At 64.8% G+C, this 16384-nt stretch overlaps 1 protein-coding gene across 1 annotated transcript in view; it reads left to right on the plus strand.

Annotated features, from left to right (window-relative positions):
- Positions 1 to 16384, plus strand: part of Piezo1 (piezo type mechanosensitive ion channel component 1 (Er blood group)) — a 25565-nt gene continuing 9181 nt past the window's right edge. The window contains exons 1-26 of the mRNA XM_090356982.1: positions 1 to 106; positions 243 to 338; positions 6282 to 6404; positions 7013 to 7055; positions 7215 to 7353; positions 8992 to 9160; positions 9267 to 9480; positions 9581 to 9752; positions 9835 to 9945; positions 10013 to 10106; positions 10571 to 10671; positions 10870 to 11130; positions 11743 to 11854; positions 11939 to 12117; positions 12207 to 12355; positions 12524 to 12706; positions 12945 to 13039; positions 13183 to 13343; positions 13424 to 13600; positions 13840 to 13965; positions 14052 to 14252; positions 14453 to 14657; positions 15428 to 15532; positions 15745 to 15898; positions 15963 to 16206; positions 16284 to 16380. Coding sequence (XP_090213108.1) covers positions 1 to 106; positions 243 to 338; positions 6282 to 6404; positions 7013 to 7055; positions 7215 to 7353; positions 8992 to 9160; positions 9267 to 9480; positions 9581 to 9752; positions 9835 to 9945; positions 10013 to 10106; positions 10571 to 10671; positions 10870 to 11130; positions 11743 to 11854; positions 11939 to 12117; positions 12207 to 12355; positions 12524 to 12706; positions 12945 to 13039; positions 13183 to 13343; positions 13424 to 13600; positions 13840 to 13965; positions 14052 to 14252; positions 14453 to 14657; positions 15428 to 15532; positions 15745 to 15898; positions 15963 to 16206; positions 16284 to 16380 — 3817 coding nt within the window. The remainder of the gene's footprint in view (positions 107 to 242; positions 339 to 6281; positions 6405 to 7012; positions 7056 to 7214; positions 7354 to 8991; positions 9161 to 9266; positions 9481 to 9580; positions 9753 to 9834; positions 9946 to 10012; positions 10107 to 10570; positions 10672 to 10869; positions 11131 to 11742; positions 11855 to 11938; positions 12118 to 12206; positions 12356 to 12523; positions 12707 to 12944; positions 13040 to 13182; positions 13344 to 13423; positions 13601 to 13839; positions 13966 to 14051; positions 14253 to 14452; positions 14658 to 15427; positions 15533 to 15744; positions 15899 to 15962; positions 16207 to 16283; positions 16381 to 16384) is intronic.

Below are 16384 nucleotides of genomic sequence, written 5' to 3' on the forward strand. Positions count from 1 at the left end.
ATGGGGAGCTGGGCTGTGTGCGTGCGTCAGCGGCCACCTTGGTGGGGATGGGATGAGCCTGGCACCCTGGCAGCCGTGCGTGTGGCAGCAGGGATATGGATTGGCTGTGCGTGGATGCGGGGACAGTGAACACACGGGGACACGGTGGGGCCTTGTGGGGAGGAGGGACAGCAGCAGCACTGCCCAGAGGAAAGCCGCTGTCCCTCGGGCCTGCCCGTGCTAACCGCCTCTCTCCTCCCCAGCTGCCCTGGTGCGCGTCAATGTCCTCTCCCTGGTCTACCTGCTGGTCCTGCTGCTGCTGCCCTGGCTGCCGGGCCCCACCGGGCACAGCCTCCAAGGTAAGCTCCTGGGAGGGCTGGGCCATGGCAGAGACCGGGCAGTGAGGAGCAGACCGCGCACCCCGCTGGGGGAACCCGGCAGACGTGCGGACGGGGGTCCTCCGTGGACCGTGGCTGTTCCCGTCTGCCCTTCCGACAGCCCACCACAGGCGTGTGGGGTGTGGCAAGGCAATTCCCTGCCTGTCACAGGACATTTGGGAGTGGGCCCCGTCCAGACAGGAGCCCCCGGCCCGCTCACCAGGGTCTCCCCTGCTCTGCAACTGGACCGTGGGGTGCCTTCCCCATGGGACTCTGACCACGGCTCTGCCTAAGGGGGCTCTGGCCAGCTCGGCCAGCCAGCAGCCCACGGGCTGCCCCATGCACCCCACTTCCCTGATGCCCACCGGACATCCACGCCTCAGCTAGGTGTGAACTGGGCAGGGACGGCTCTGTGTCTCCACACAAGTGGGAGGTCTGTCCTTGGTGGGGGGACCACAGCCGGGAGGTGTCCCTGCCATTGCTGCTGTGCCCGGGGGTGGGGCCAGAGCTGGGGGCCCTTGGTCCCCAGGTTCTTGCTGCCTGCACTGTACACATCTGGTGTCCCTGTTGTGCCTTACGGATGACAGCAAAAAACCTGTCCCCGAATACCCACCCTTGGTGGAGAGTCCTTAGCTAGCCATTGGGCTTGTGGTGGGGTGAGGCCTCCCGCTTACAGAGGGTCCTGGAGAGAGTGAGTGTCAGATTGAGAGACCCTGCCCCAGGCAGAGCTGTCCTGGAGCAGCTGAGGTCAGCAGGGGACGCCAGGACTCACTGGGGACACTCAGGCCTGCGGCACTGCCCTTCTCGTGGGTGGTGGACACGGCACAGTGGCCACCTCAGTGCCTTGGTGAATGGGTTTCCTGTGGCTTCCAGGCTGAGTCACCCCACCCTGGGCTGAGAGCTACACCCTGACTCTGCTCGGTTGGTGGAACTCAGAGGGTCATGGCAAGAGGCAGTGTATGACCAGGGTGTTGACTGGCCGCCCGGCGGGGACTGGCCCCCTGGTGGGGACTGGCTCGCTTTCAGTTTTACCTCTCTTTGGTTGCTTTTCATTCGTTTTTGTCCCTGTCCTGGGCACTCCCCTTGAACTGTTTTTCTCAAGGCTCATTTCCACTTGAGCCACAGCTACAGTTCTGGCGTATTTTGGTGATTATTTGGAAATAAGAGTCACACAGACTGGCTTCAAACTGTGATCCTCAGATCTCAGCCTTCTGAGTAGTCGTCTACACCTGGTGTTTTTTTTATTTTAATTTTTATTGTAATAGAAGGGTTACAGTTATATTTGCCAGGTAGAAGGTGCATTGCTTCTCACACATTGATGCTCCTTCTCATGTTTTTGTCCCCATTTCCCTCCCCCCCGTTACACCTGGCTTGTTTTTGTGCTAAGGTTTAACTCAGGGCCTCAAATTTGCCCGGCAGGTACCCTACCCTACCTATTCCCTCAGCCTCTTTTTTTTTTTTTTCCTTCTTCCTTTCCTCCTCCTCCCTCTCCTCTTCCCCCACCACCCCACACCGTCCCATGTCTTAAACTCAGGGCCTGAGCACTGTCCCCAAGTGTGTTTGTTCAAGGCCAGCGCTTTATCATTTTGAGCCCCGGGCCACTGTGGTTTTCTGGTGGCTCACTGGAGATTAGAGTCTCACAGCTTTCCTGCTGGCGGGCTTGGAACCTTGATCCTGAGAGTCGCTCAGATTACAGGCTTGACCAGCACCTGTACCTGTGTCCAGCTGCGCCAGCCCTTTGTGCTCTGTTATTTTTTACAGATAGGGCGTGTGTGTGTGTGTGTGTGTGTGTGTGTGTGTGTTTCTACTGGCAGCCTCTCCTGTAGCCAAGATGGCAGACACCTGCCATCATACTCAACCTATTGGTTGCGATGAGGTCTTTCATTAACGTTTACCCAAAGCTGACCTTGAACTGGAACTGGAACCCTCCCAAACTCTGCCTCTGAGGTAGCTGAGATAGGTGTGAGCCCTTTGCCCGGCCTGGGACCCGGCCTTCTCGTCTTTTCTGCCGGAGGCATACACACTCCTTCCTTCAAGATGGCCGGCTAAGTCCTCTCCCTTCTCTTAACATGCTGAGATCACACAACTCCGTGCCAGAGGGTCAGAGCCGCTGTCGCCGTCGTCCGCAGGGACAGCCTTGGCGCCCCCCCCCCCCCCCGCCTCGACCCTCTTGAGATCATGTGTCTCAGAGGCCTGGGCGTGGCGTCCTTCCACTGGCCATGACAGAGGTCACCTCCCAGCCTGGCCATCCCTCAGGCCCCACACCTGGGGTGCTTTGTAGTCCAGATGGGGTTCTGGGAGCAGAGAACAGAGGGAGGACGTTTTGGGGTCCAGCAGTGTGCTGGGAGCCACTGGGCGCAGGCACGGGCTGCCTTCCTCCCCTGCTGGCCCGTCCTTAAATGTTTCGTGTCCGTGTGAGTGGCTGCAAAGTCCTTCGTCCGGTGGCAGGCTCAGCCCGCCCGGGTAGGGGCGTCCCGGGAGACCTGGGCTTGCTGCCCCGTGCTGTCTGTGCACAGCTCCCCAGCCTCAGGCCTTCTGAGGACACAACGCTGCCGGGTTTTTCCGGGTGTGAGAGAGGAAAATGTGAGGCAGAGAGGTGCGGTGGGCCCTGTGCGTTTATGACTTCTGCAGCTGCAGCCTTGGCAGCGGCGGTGCTGGAGGAACTGACATCGCCTGGCCATTCCCTGATGTCCGGGGGCAGAGCTGGGCCGGGGGCCGGCGTGGGCCCTGCATCCTTCAGGGGACCCTGCCCAGCCTCATCGCGCCCCCCCTTACCGATGCTGTGTTGGAACGTAGCACGTGCCCCTCCCGTCCCATCTGCCCTGTGTGAGCCCCGGGGGTCCTGGCACTGGCTTGGGCTCCGCAGCAGCGTGGAAACCCAGCTGTCCCGTTCTGTGAGCTGAGCCCCGGCCCGCAGGGCTCTGCCAAGGCACAGCTTGGCCCCTGGCACTGCAGCTCAGGAGCTGGGGCCATAGCGGCGCCTTGGCCTCTGGGATGGCCATGGGGTGGCTTGAGTGGGCAGGTGCCTCCCTCCTCGGCCTCCTCCCCTTCTGAGGCCCACAGTGAGAGGCGGCTCTGGCCCCTGCTCCCCTCTCACCTCCTTCCCAGCCTGGGCCTCCTGCAGTCACTTGCACACCATCAAGTCACATCTGCCTCCCATGTACAGACAACAAGCAGCCGGGCCCCAGCCAGGACATGCTGGGAGGGGCAAACCTGCCCACAGGCCCGGGAGCCCAACGTGGCGCTCTGCCCGGAAGGGGGTGTGATGGCGGAAGATGGGACCGCTGTGATTTCCTGGGGTGTGTTGGGGGTGCATGCTTGCTGAGCAGGGTTTGTGGCCTGCAGTGTCCGGGTCAGCGAGGCTCCTGACTGGCTGCTAGAAGGGCCTGCCCCAGCCCACTTCCTGTTTCCTCTAGGCAGCCACCCATCCCTTCCATCTGTTTTCTCAGCTGAGCCCCTGCTGTGTTGTATAAGGGATTGGCCAAGGGCAGCCCCTCCACCCAGCTGGCCAGCCAGCAGTTCAGGAATAAAGCCTGCTGGGCTGGGAGGGCCAGCTTCCCTGTGTGCCCAGGACAGGCGCTCTGTCCCCTGGTCTGGTGCTAGCGAGAAGACCAGGGTCCCGCCCTGGGAAGGGAAGGGAAGGGAAGGGAAGGCGCCTGTAGTGCTCTGCTTGCCCGTGTGTAGATGGGAAGGGCAGTAGCCATGGCACGTGGTGCAAGCCTGGGGGTAGTCTGCTCGTCACCGTCAGAGGAGGGGCTCTCCCCCGCCCTGGCCTCTCCTGGTCAGGGTCACTGCGCAGGGGCTGTCACCACCACGCCGCCTCTTCGTTGTGATGGTTCCTGCCTCACTGGGGTGCATACTGCAGACAAGGGGGTTGCAGTACCCCACCCTTCCCCCTGCCCCATCTTGAGCCACTGCCCTCCTGCCACAGTGCCTTTGTACAAGGCTGCTCCCACCCCTTGTGGCCAGTGCCACCTCCCTCCAGTGCTCATCCCGTGGTCACCTCCGACCCCAGCCAGCCCAGCCCACTCTTGCCGTCCCTGCACTGGCTGGGTGTGCCGGCTCGTGACAGGACAGTCTGCCTAGTAGGACGGAGTCCTCAGGGTCTCTGCCCTGTATCCCGTGGCAGCTCGTAAGTGGGGTTTGGGCCCCTGGAGAAAGGGTTTGGCAGGGCTGTTTGACCCTCTAGGCCCCGGCACGCGTTTTCCTCAGTGCAGGGCCCGCCCCTGCAGTCACATCTTCCTGTGACGACCTGAGAAGGCAGGGCCTTCGGGGACACACTGTCACCGCTGAGGCAGGCAGCTGTAGGAAACCCTGGCTGAGCGAGCCTGGACCTCCGAGGTGGGTGGGACCGGAGGGAGCAGGGAGAGGGCAGGGACCGGAAGGCAGCTCTGAGTGGTGCCTGAGAAGCAGCCGGAGGAGCAGACCCTGGCTCTGAGAGCACCGGACCCCAGAAGGAAAGTCCTCCTTGGTCACGCAGCTCTGCTGGCCTCTCCCCGTCTCTGCTGGTGGCCTAGTACTTGTTGGCTGGCAGTATACTGTGGAGTGGGCACTGCCTGGTGCTGGCCCTGGCAGGAGACAGAGGCCACCAGGGCCCTAAGCATCCCTGGGGGGTGGGGCAGAGTGGGTCAGCCTGGCGTGAGCACGGTCCGCAGACATGGAAGCACCTTTCTGCCCTGGGCATCCTCTGGCCAGGTCCTAGCTTCAAAGCAAGATATGTGGGGACAGGCAGGGCCAGGGACTGGGGACACTGTCGGTTTCTGTGGGACACCCTTGCCCGCAGCACCCTCTCCGGAGGTAACTGCTCGCCTGCTTTTCTCTGACTGACCTGGTTCCCGCTGCCCAGACTCCCTTTTCTGAGGCATTCCCTGCCCTGGCGCCTTGAGGCTCCGTCTCTGCGAGTGGAACTGGCTTCTCACCCCTCTTGTTTCTCTTTTGGTTTTTTTTCCCTGTCTAGTACTGAGTGCTGGGGGTTAAACCCGGCTCTCACACATGCTAGACAAGCACTCTACCACTGAGCCTCTGTCTTATTTTGCCCGTCCTTGAGATTGAACTGGGGGGCTGACCTCTGTCCCTGAGCTGTTGTTTTCAAAGCTAGCACTCTACCACTTGAGCCACAGCTCCACTTGTGGCTTTTTTTTTGTAGTCTGTTGGAGACTTTGAATTGTGATCCTCAGAGTTCAGCCTCCGGAGTAGCTAGGAAGACAGGTGGGAGCTGCTGGCCCCTGGCCCCAGCCCTTTTTTATCTTTTTTTTTTTTTTTTTTTTTTTTTTTTGCCAGTCCTGGGCTTGAGCTCAGGGCCTGAGCACTGTCCTTGGACTTTCTCAAGGCTAGAGCTCTACCACTTGAGCCTCAGCACCACTTCCAGCTTTTTTTTTCTATGTATGTGGTACTGAGGAATTGAACCTGGGTCTTCGTGCATGCTAGGCAAGCACTTTAACCACTAGGCCACACTCCCGGCCCCCCTTTTTAAATTAAAATGAGTTCTATTTTGAGACAGAATCTCACTCTGTAGCTGAGGCTGTCTTTGAGTTCGTGGTCACAGGTAGATTCCTGGCTCTTGGCGGGGTCAGTGAAAGCACGTGTGTCTCCCGAGCCCAGGGCCTTGTCACCCCTGTGCCTCCCAGGGAACGCGAGCAGACATGAGACCCGTGGGTTGGGCTCTGCCCTCCTTCACTGTGTGACCTGGGGCCAGTCACTTCCCACCGTGTGCTGTGACCTCACTATGCCGGGGTCTGGACATGGCTCATCCCCGGGCGGCTGACACTGGCAGTGCCCAAGGGCTTATGGAGTCAGCCTGGTCATGGAAGACACCAGCTGTGTTTCAGATGCCGCGGGCCTGGCCCTCCTGCTCCTGCCTGTGCCTCTCTATGTACAGTGTCCCTGGCTGCCCTTCCAGCCCCACCACTGTCCGCTCTGCCCCAGGTCACACCGGCCGCCTCCTCCGTGCCCTCATCTGCCTCAGTCTCCTCTTCCTGGTGGCTCATCTAGTCTTCCAGATCTGTCTGCACACCCTGCCCCGCCTGGACCAGCTCCTGGGGCAAAACTGTGAGTTGCCTGGGACAGGGCAGGTGTGTGTGGGGGGGGAGGGGCATCCGGGTGGGGGTAGCCAGTGCTGCTCTCGGCTGGACCTGGAGTCTGCTGGGAAGACCGCCCTGACGCCGCCAGGCTGCCCGGGTTTTGCCTTCCATCATCCTGGCATTCATTCATGTCCAGCCCAGACGGTCCAGGCTTCCTGGGGGCTGAGGTGGGATGAGCCAGGCCTGGGGCAGCTCTTGCTCCCTCGTGCCCTGGGCCATTAGCATGTCCCTCCTGAGCCCCTGGGCGGAGCGCCGAGGCCTCCCCAGGGATCCCAGTACCTCCTTCCACCTGTGAACCGTGCCTCGGTGGCCAGACAAGACAGACCTGATGCCAGACCTGTCCAGCTTCCTTCACACATGGAGCCCAGGGCTCTGAGTCTCCACCCCAGCATTTCACTCTGCCACGCAGCCTGGGGCACCACCCTGTGCCCCTGTCCTGCCTCAGTGCTCCTGGCCATCTGGGCAGTCTTTGCCTCCCTGGCTGGGCCTTGTTGCTCTGTCAGTAAAGGCAGGGATTTTGGGCATCTGAGACCAGTCGTGGTGTCCGGCCTGACTGGGGCCCTCTCTTCTCTGCAGGCAGCAGCTGGGAGACCATCTCTCGACAAGTCGGGGTCACAAGGTAAGACCTCCCAGCGAGCTGCCCGGGCTTCTCCGTCCGCGTGGAGCCACGGGCGCCTCACGGGCGCCTCACGTGCGCCTCACGGGCGCCTCACGGGCGCCTCACTCCCCACCCTGGCCCCGCCTTCCTGGGCTGACCACAGCCCCCCGCCCTTCACAGACTGGACCTGCAGGACATTCCCAACGTCGTCCGGCTGGTGGCCCCTGATCTGGGCATCCTGGTGGTCTCCTCCGTCTGCCTGGGCGTCTGTGGGCGCCTCGCGAGGAGAGCCCGGCAGAGCCGGCCTGCCCAGGAACTGGTGAGGTGGTGGGCCCGGGGCAGTGCCAAGGACTGGTCACATTGTCTCCTAAAATGCACTAGACCATTGTAAGGTGGGGCGCTGAGCTTGCAGAGGGTGCAGAGGAGGAGAGCACCCCCACCTGGGCCCCACCGTGCGGTGATTCATTCTTGGTACCGATTCCTGCCAGGGCTCCAGCTCTGGTCAGAGTTCACATAGAGGCCAAGATGAGACTGCTTGTGGGAAATGTCACTCGGGGATTGCTAAGCTGGAAGATGGGGACAGGTGTTGGAGCCACTGAAGAGCCAAGGCCCCGAGGGCCAGGCAAGGCCAACCTCACTCCAGGAGACCTGGAGCCTCTGCTGGCCCAGGCTGCACACTGGGCCCTGGGCCCTGCCGTGGGCTGTGCCCCCAGCCCACGGCAGCCTCCTCTCTTCCTGTAGGGCTGGGTGGCCAGGACTCCACCAGGGTTTATGACCTTCCAGGTGTCCTGGCACAGGGGCTCTCGGCCTGCAGGCATCAGGCCCCAAGCCCCAGCCCCCATTTATCTACAGCTGACACTTGCTGGGCCTTGATTTCCAGAGAAGTCCGGAGCGGGGAGGAGGCTCGCAGAGCAGGTCAGGGGCAGCGTGGGCCTGGTTGCCTGCTGCTGGGGTGGCCTGGGCAACTGCTGTCTCCAGGACTGGAATGGCTCCTTGGTCACAGCTCCCTCCTCCTCTGGGAGGCTTCCCAGGGCTGGAGCCGGGCTGTGGGCCGGGGAACGCAGGCAGGTCCGTCTCTTCTGGCCCTGACCCCCACCGCCCACCACAAGTGTGGCCGTGACGGCCCTTGTGTTCCTTACGCAGTGTGACAGTGGCGCAGGAGGCCCGGCCTCGCCGCTGCCTGCTGCCTATGCAGGGCTGGGCCCTCTGGTCTGGTCTGGCCTCCAAGTCACAGCTCCTTCCTGGGGCTCCCACAGGCCCCCACAGCCCGCCCAGTCTCCACCCCCGACATCGCTGTGGGGCCCAGGCCATGTGGCCCCGGAGCCTGCACACTCAGCCTGGGCGCCCGCATGCACAACCTCACTGCAAAGGGCACAGTGGGGGCCTGGGCCACCACTGCCGGCCAGAGGCAGGATAGCTGAGAAGTTCTGTACTTTCCCACTATGCCCTGGCTTCCCCCGAGGTCTGGGAAATAGCCAGTTCTGCTCGGGGAGCCCTGGCCGGGCCAGGCAAGTGTGTGTCCTCAGCCCCAGGTAAGGGCTGCCCTCCTCCAGAGTGGTGGCCGCTCCCCTGTGATGGCTGCCTCCTCGGGGGGGGGGGGGGGGGGAGAAGGGAGGACTCTGCGGAGGCCCCACCATCAGCCTCTGCTCCCTAGCTCTGATCTGGGGCACCCCTGTTATCCCTGATCCGATCAACCCCAGTGGGCTGAGTGTGGCAAGTCTGAAGGTTCTTTGTACTCTAAAGCGCGATGCACGGGGTGGGTGTGGGGGTGACACGTGTGCCTGGGCGTGCATGTGCACAGTTGCCTGCTTCCCTCCGTCTCCCTAAAAACTCCCGGCTCGGAGCTGCTCTGGGGCTGGCAGGGCCCGGGGCCACTGTAGGCCTGTTGACGGGGTAGGGGCAGGTGGGGTGGGGCCGCCCGAGGGCCAAAGCCTGACCCGTCCTGTGACACCGGCAGGACGATGACCAGAGGGGGGTGGACACGGCCTCGCCAGCGGGCACCCAAGAAGCCTCTGCAGCAGAACCCCAGCACAGGCTGCGGCTGGCCACCTGGTTCTGGGTCACAGCCCACTGGCTGCTCGTGGCCGCTGGGCGCACGCTGGCCGTCATACTGCTGGCCCTGGCAGGTACCCCACGGGCAGGGCGCGGGGGCTGGGCTGGCCGCTCTCTGCACCGCCTCGTGCTGGCCATGCCCATGGTGACTGGCCAGCGTGTCTCCACGTTGCCCTGCAGGCATTGCCCACCCCTCGGCCTTCTCCGGGGCCTACCTGCTGGTCTTCCTGGCCGTCTGCACATGGTGGGCCTGCCACTTCCCCATCAGTACCCTTGGCTTCAGCACGCTCTGCGTCATGGTGGGCTGCTTCAGCGCCGGCCACCTCCTCTGCCTCTACTGCTACCAGACGCCCAACGTCCAGGCCGTCCTCCCTCCTGCCAGCCTCTGGGCCAGGTGCGGGCTCCTCCCCGGGCCTGGGTCCTGCCCTGGCCTGGCTGGGTCTGGCTGCCGCCTCTTGGGGGCCTGCAGTCAGTGGCACGCCCTCTCCTGGCAGGTTGTTTGGTCTCAAGGACTTCGTGGGCCCCACCAACTGCTCCAGCCCCAATGCCCTGGCGCTGAACACCAGCCACGACTGGCCGGTCTACGTCAGCCCCGGCGTGGTGCTGCTGCTCTACTACGTGGTCATCTCCCTGCTGAAGCTCCGCCGGCACCGTCCCTCCCACCAGGTGAGCCCCGCCTTCCCGCGGGCTGGCCTGCCAGGGTCTAGGCCATGGGGAGGTGTGAGCTGAGCTCAGGCCTGACCTGCAGGGCAAGGACCTGGCCAGAGAGGATGAGCTGCAGGAGCTGGAGCTGGACCGGCTGGAGCAGGGGCCCCAGGGCCAGCCCTACACAGCCACCCAGGATGGGGAGGCCAGCCAGGTGAGCAGGAGCCCCAGGGGGGTGGGAGCTGCCTGCTGTCGCCCGCTCACCCGCCCGTCCTCCGCAGTGCACGGTACCCACACCCACTGGGCCCGACTGCCTCGCCAGCAACTGCATCGTGCATGACCTGACCGGCCAAAGCCCAGTCCGGCAGCACCCAGGTGAGTGGATGTTCTTGGAGGCCCCGTGCTCCCCCTGTGGGAAGGTGGGTGCTGCCCCCTGGTGCCCACCAGGCCCTCTGCACCCTGTATCCTTCCCGTGCTCCTGGCGCCCTCTGGGGTCTCTGGCCTTCCCCCCCCCCCCACTTGGCCCCGCTGATAAGTGGCTATGGGGAGCTGTTGCTTGAGGGCTCCCAGCCCGGATCGTGGTGTGGGCAGCAGTGCTGTGAGAGGCTTTGCTTCTGGGGCCTTCTCCCGTGAGGAAGCACAGGAGGGCGCTGGCCCCCGCGGGAAGGCGGGCGGTGGTCTTGTGAGGCCAGGGCGGCAGGGCCGTCTTCTGCCCAGTGCTCCGCCGTGGCCCTGTGCTGGGCCCCGTGCTGCCTTGGCCACCCTGCTCCGCTGGCAGCCCTTTAGGGCCCCGAGGGCTCTGGGCGTGGACCCTGAGGTACCTCTGCCCCCACCCCTAGTATCCCCCAGGGCAGCTCGGCCAAGAGAGACGTCACCACTCCACAGCCTGGGCCACCTCCTCATGGACCAGAGCTACGTGTGTGCCCTGATCGCCATGATGGTGAGGGCCAGGCCCGGGACTGCCCCTCCCCACGGGGTGTGGGGGGGGGAGTGAGGGCCAGGCCCGGGACTGCCCCTCCCCACGGTGGGGGGGATAAGGACTCAGATGACTCCTTTGGCAGGGGGCAGGGGGAGTGCAGAGAGAGCTGCCTCAGGACTTTGCCCCAGGCAGCCCCTGCCCACTGGCCCTTGTGCCCAGGTCTGGAGCATCACCTACCACAGCTGGCTGACTTTCGTGCTGCTGCTCTGGGCCTGCCTCATCTGGACAGTGCGCAGCCGCCATCAGCTGGCCATGCTCTGCTCGCCTTTCCTCCTGCTCTACGGGCTGGCGCTTTGCGGCCTGCGCTACGTGTGGGCCATGGACCTGCAACCCGAGCTGCCCGCCGCCCTGGGCCCTGTCAGCCTCCGCCAGCTGGGGCTGCAGCACACACGCTACCCCTGCCTGGACCTTGGCGCCATGGTACGTTGCTGCATCGGGGAGCAGTGTGCCCACGGGGAGGTCCGCTCCGGCCCGCTTGCTTGGTGGGTAGAAAGTCCAGGCGAGTGAGCTGTGTCCGGCGGTCACCTGTGGCACAGTCCCCACCAGGCCCTGTAGCCGCATGGCCATGGGTGTCGCGTGCGGAGTGCTGCTGTGTGCCGGAGCGCCAGCTCTGTGTGGGGGTGCCGAGTGCCACCCCGGGCCTGGGGCCCGTGCCCGGTGGTGCCACCCGGACAGCAGCCTTCCACCAGGCCAGCTGATCTTAACGTACTCCATCCTGAGACTTGTGAGCCTCCCTGCACACTTAGGAATGAGTGTGTATATGACACTGAACGTGAGAGCCTGCGTGATTGTCTGTGAACCATGTGTCCATCTCTGCAAGCGTGTCAGATGCAACTGTGTGTGTGCCCTTGCGTGTGCATATGGTTCTGTGCCCAGCCACCTGAGGACCCGTGTGTGGCTTTGTGTACAGATGTGATAGGGTGAGTGTGTCATCTGTGTGAGAGCCTGGCTGCGTGGGGGGGGTTGTGCCCGTCCCCCGGGCCGGGCTCTCCGGCGAGGCCTGGCCCCGGGGTGACGCCGCCCTGGTTGCAGCTGCTCTACATGCTGACCTTCTGGCTCCTGCTGCGCCAGTTTGTGAAGGAGAAGCTGCTAAAGAAGGCGCAGCCGGCCGCCGCGCTGTCAGAGGTGACGGTGGCAGACACAGGTGAGAGGCGGGCCGAGGCAGGTGGCCCCCGCGGGCCCCTCGTCGCCCGAGGCCATCCTCCTCCTCCTCCGGCTCGGCCCACAGAGCCCACAAGGACACAGACGCTGCTGCAGAGCCTGGGGGAGCTGGTCACGGGCTTCTACGCCAAGTACTGGATCTACGTGTGTGCCGGCATGTTCGTGGTGGTCAGCTTCGCGGGCCGGCTGGTGGTCTACAAGATCGTCTACATGTTCCTCTTCCTGCTGTGCCTCTCCCTGTTCCAGGTGCCCGGGGGCGGGGCCGCCGGGGGGGGGGGGGGGGGCGGGGGCGGGGGAGGGCGAGGCCCGCTCACCCCTCCCCACCCTGCCTGCAGGTGTACTACAGCCTGTGGCGGAAGCTGCTGCGGGTGTTCTGGTGGCTGGTGGTGGCCTACACCATGCTGGTCCTCATCGCCGTGTACACCTTCCAGTTCCAGGACTTCCCCGTGTACTGGCGCAACCTGACCGGCTTCACGGACGAGCAGTGGGTCCTGGGGCCCCGGCCCATCCGCTGTCCCTGCACCCCGTCCCGCTGTCCGTGCAGCAGCTCCCCTCCTCCTGGGCCCTCTGTGCCGGCCCACGGCAGCCGCCGGGGGGGGGGGGGACCCCGGGGCTGGCCAGCCGGGGTCTCTGACGGGGCCTCTCCTTGCAGGCTGGGGGACCTGGGACTGGAGCAGTTCAGCGTGTCGGAGCTCTTCTCCAGCATCCTCATCCCCGGCTTCTTCCTGCTGGCCTGCATCCTGCAGCTGCACTACTTCCACCAGCCCTTCATGCAGCTCACGGACCTGGAGCACGTGCCTCCGCCCCACGCCCGCCGGGCTCGCTGGGCTCACAGGTGCCGCCCTGCGCCGCCACGGGGACCAGGATCTGCCGGGCGAGGGCCGAGGGGCACTCGCCGCCGTGGGCGGGATGAGGGACGTGGGCGCGGCGACTGCTCGGTCAAGGCAGAAGCCACACCACGTCGGGGCCCCTGCAGCCGTCCTCGCACCTGCCTCAGGACCTGGGGGGGGAGGCGGGAGGCAGGGCGGGGGCAGGGCCAGGGAGTGACTGCTGCGCTCTGGACTCTTGCGCAGGCAGGACACGATGAGTGAGACTCCGCTGCTGCAGCAGGACGAGGAGGTGGCCTTTGGGGACGATCGCCCCCTCCAAACTGCACAAACTCCTGAAGGTGAGCCACTCCCGAGGCGTGGGCCTGGGGTCTCCCGCACCACATCCTGGCGGACAGTGCCCTGCGAACCCCAGTCGCCCCCTCTGCCCTCAGTGCCCCCTCCTCCTTTCCCGCAACTGCCCGCCCTCCACCTCCTGCCGCAGGCGCAGTCAGTAAGTGGGGTCTGGTGGCCGAGCGGCTGCTGGACCTCGCGGCCAGCTTCTCGGACGTTCTCACGCGTGTGCAAGTATTCGTGCGCCGGCTGCTGGAGCTGCATATCGTCAAGCTGGTGGCCCTGTACACGGTCTGGGTGGCCCTGCAGGAGGTGAGTCCGGAGGCTGCGCTGTCCCCCCCCCCCCCCCGGGTGTGGCTGGCCTCCGCTGCCCGCGGCCCTCCCCCACGCAGGTGTCGGTGATGAACCTGCTGCTGCTGGCGCTGTGGGCCTTCGCCGTGCCCTACCCCCGCTTCCGGCCCATGGCCTCCTGCCTGTCCACCGTGTGGACCTGCGTCATCATCGTGTGCAAGATGCTGTACCAACTCAAGATCGTCAACCCCCACGAGTACTCCAGCAACTGCACCGAGGTGCGGCCGCTGCCCAGCAGGGGCTGGGGGTGGCGGCGCAGAGGCAAAGGAAGGGACCCCAGATCCCGAGGCCAGGCCCAGCCCGGTCCAGGGCCTTCTCTGCTCCCCTGCCCCCCTCCTCCCGGGCCTCTCTGCTCCTCCGGCGCCACCCATCTCCCAGATGCCCGGTTGGTTCCCTGTAAGGGTGGCTCGTGGTGGCCGGTCCTGGGTGCTGATGCCCCCCCCCTCCGCCCCTACAGCCTTTCCTCAACAGCACCAACCTGCTGGCCACCGAGGTCAGACAGTCCCTGCTGTACCGTGGGCCCGTCGACCCGGCCAATTGGTTTGGGGTGCGGAAGGGCTTCCCCAACCTGGGCTACATCCAGGTGAGCCGAGGGGTTGGCGGCCGGCAGTCCGTCCTGCAGACTTCCTAGGGTCCCCCGGGGTGGCTTCTGAACCCCTCTTCCCGCAGAACCACCTGCAAATCCTGCTGCTGCTCGTGTTTGAGGCCATGGTGTACCGGCGCCAGGAGCACTACCGCCGGCAGCACCAGCAGGCCCCACTGCCCGCGCAGGCCGTGTGCGCCGACGGCAGCCGCCAGCGGCTCGACCAGGATCTTCTCAGCTGCCTCAAGTACTTCGTCAACTTCTTCTTCTACAAATTTGGGCTGGAGGTGAGCCGGGTATCCCCGCCTCACTCACCGGGGGCGGCGGGAGCCGGGGCGGCGGCTCGGGGCTCTCCGGGGCAGACGCAAGGCGTGCGCAGGCCCCGCGGGGGGGGGGGGGTTCAGGCCGTCCAGTCTCCTCCCAGAGTGGTGGGGACACAGCTGGCTTCCGCAGACCTCCGGCCTCCGTGCCTCCCTCCTCCGCCCAGGTCTGCTTCCTCATGGCTGTGAACGTGATCGGGCAGCGAATGAACTTCATGGTTCTCCTGCACGGCTGCTGGCTGGTGGCCATCCTCACGCGCCGGCGCCGAGAGGCCATCGCCTGCCTCTGGCCCAACTACTGCCTGTTCCTCACCCTCTTCCTGCTCTACCAGTACCTGCTGTGTCTGGGCATGCCCCCCGCCCTGTGCATCGGTGAGCACGCAGGGCTCAGGCCACCGTGTGCCCGCTGCCCTGTGCACCGGGGAACAGGCAGGGCCCTGAAGTCTAAGCCAGGAGTGGGAGGAGGCAGAGTCGGCCGTGTGTCTGTCTGTCTGCGTGGAGGTCTGTGCCCCAGCCTCCTCCTAGCTTGATCCTCCAAGCCCAGCTCCAGCACGTGCACCCCACGTGCAGTACACAGACTCAGGCCACCCCGTGGGGTCTGTCACAGGCGGTATCACAGCTCCCGGCCCCTCCGGGATGGACTCCTGGCCTCTGTGGTTTTGTTCTTTGTCTGGTCATCGTGGCCAGCCTCGTACACAGCCCGAGAGTGACTCCTGGAGGGATGCTCGTCTGGGGTCCCCAGAGTCCGTGTTGTAGCCTGTCCTCGTCCTCCCGCTCTCTGGGGACCCCCAGGCTCCCTGGGGAGCTCTGGATGGCTTTCTCAGTGCTGTCTGTGGAACCCACTGAGGCACCTCCCTTAGCCCTGAGGGAGCCTCTGGTGGCGCCAGCTTCACACAGGTGGCCTGTGTCCTTTGTCACTCAGGAGTTGGGTCCACCAGCTTCTCCATGTGCAGCTTGTATTTCCTTGTTGGTCTGGGGGACTGAGCCGATGTCCCAGCTCTCCCTCCACATCGCCCACCGGACTTACCGGGTCGTTGGGACTCTGGTGCTCCTACTGCAGATCTCGTCCCTCCCATCAGTGGCTTCGGCCTCTGGGGGAGGGGGGTGTCCTGAGACCACCCTGACGCCCCTTCTCCCTGCAGACTACCCGTGGCGCTGGAGCCAAGCCATCCCGGTGAACTCGGCCCTCATCAAGTGGCTGTACCTGCCCGACTTCTTCAGAGCCCCCAACTCCACCAACCTCATCAGTGAGTGGCCTGTGGAGGACCCACCCCAGTGCCCGGCCCCGGGGCGCCCGGCGGCCCCAGGCGGGCCGTGCACATCCTGCCGCCGGCAGGCTTCCTTCTGGGGTGGACTGGGCTCCCCGAGCACATTCAGAGGCAGCGGGCGTACCTCACAAGCGCATGCCCTGCGTGTGCCAGCACGCCCTCACGGGCCCTTCCCGCCCCCCGCCCCACAGGTGACTTTCTCCTGCTGCTCTGTGCCGCACAGCAGTGGCAGGTGTTCTCGGCTGAGCGCACCGAGGAGTGGCAGGGCATGGCCGGGGTCAACACCGACCAGCTGCAGCCGCTGCGGGGGGAGCCCAACCCTGTGCCCAACTTCATCCACTGCAGGTGGGCTGGGGGCCCTGCGGGAGGGAGGGGGCCAGGGACGCCCTCTGAAGGCCCCCATCCGCAGGTCCTACCTGGACATGCTGAAGGTGGCCGTGTTCCGCTATCTGTTCTGGCTGGTGCTGGTGGTGGTGTTTGTCACCGGAGCCACCCGGGTCAGCATCTTCGGGATGGGCTACCTGCTGGCCTGCTTCTACCTGCTGCTCTTCGGCACCTCGCTGCTGCAGAAGGACACGCGGGCCCAGCTCGTGCTGTGGGACTGCCTCATCCTGTACAACGTCACCGTCATCGTCTCCAAGAACATGCTCTCGGTGAGCTGTCGCCCGCCCCGCCCTCCCCGCCCCCCGCATCTACCCCGGTGGCGGCTTGACTCCCCTCCCGTCCCCAGCTCCTGTCCTGTGTCTTTGTGGAGCAAATGCAGAGTCACTTCTGCTGGGTCATCCAGCTCTTCAGCCTGGTGTGCACAGTCAAAGGCTACTACGACCGTGA

The sequence above is a fragment of the Megascapheus bottae genome, chromosome 24 (genome assembly GCF_031878675.1).
Source record: "Megascapheus bottae isolate mThoBot1 chromosome 24, mThoBot2.hap1, whole genome shotgun sequence".
NCBI lineage: Eukaryota > Metazoa > Chordata > Mammalia > Rodentia > Geomyidae > Megascapheus > Megascapheus bottae.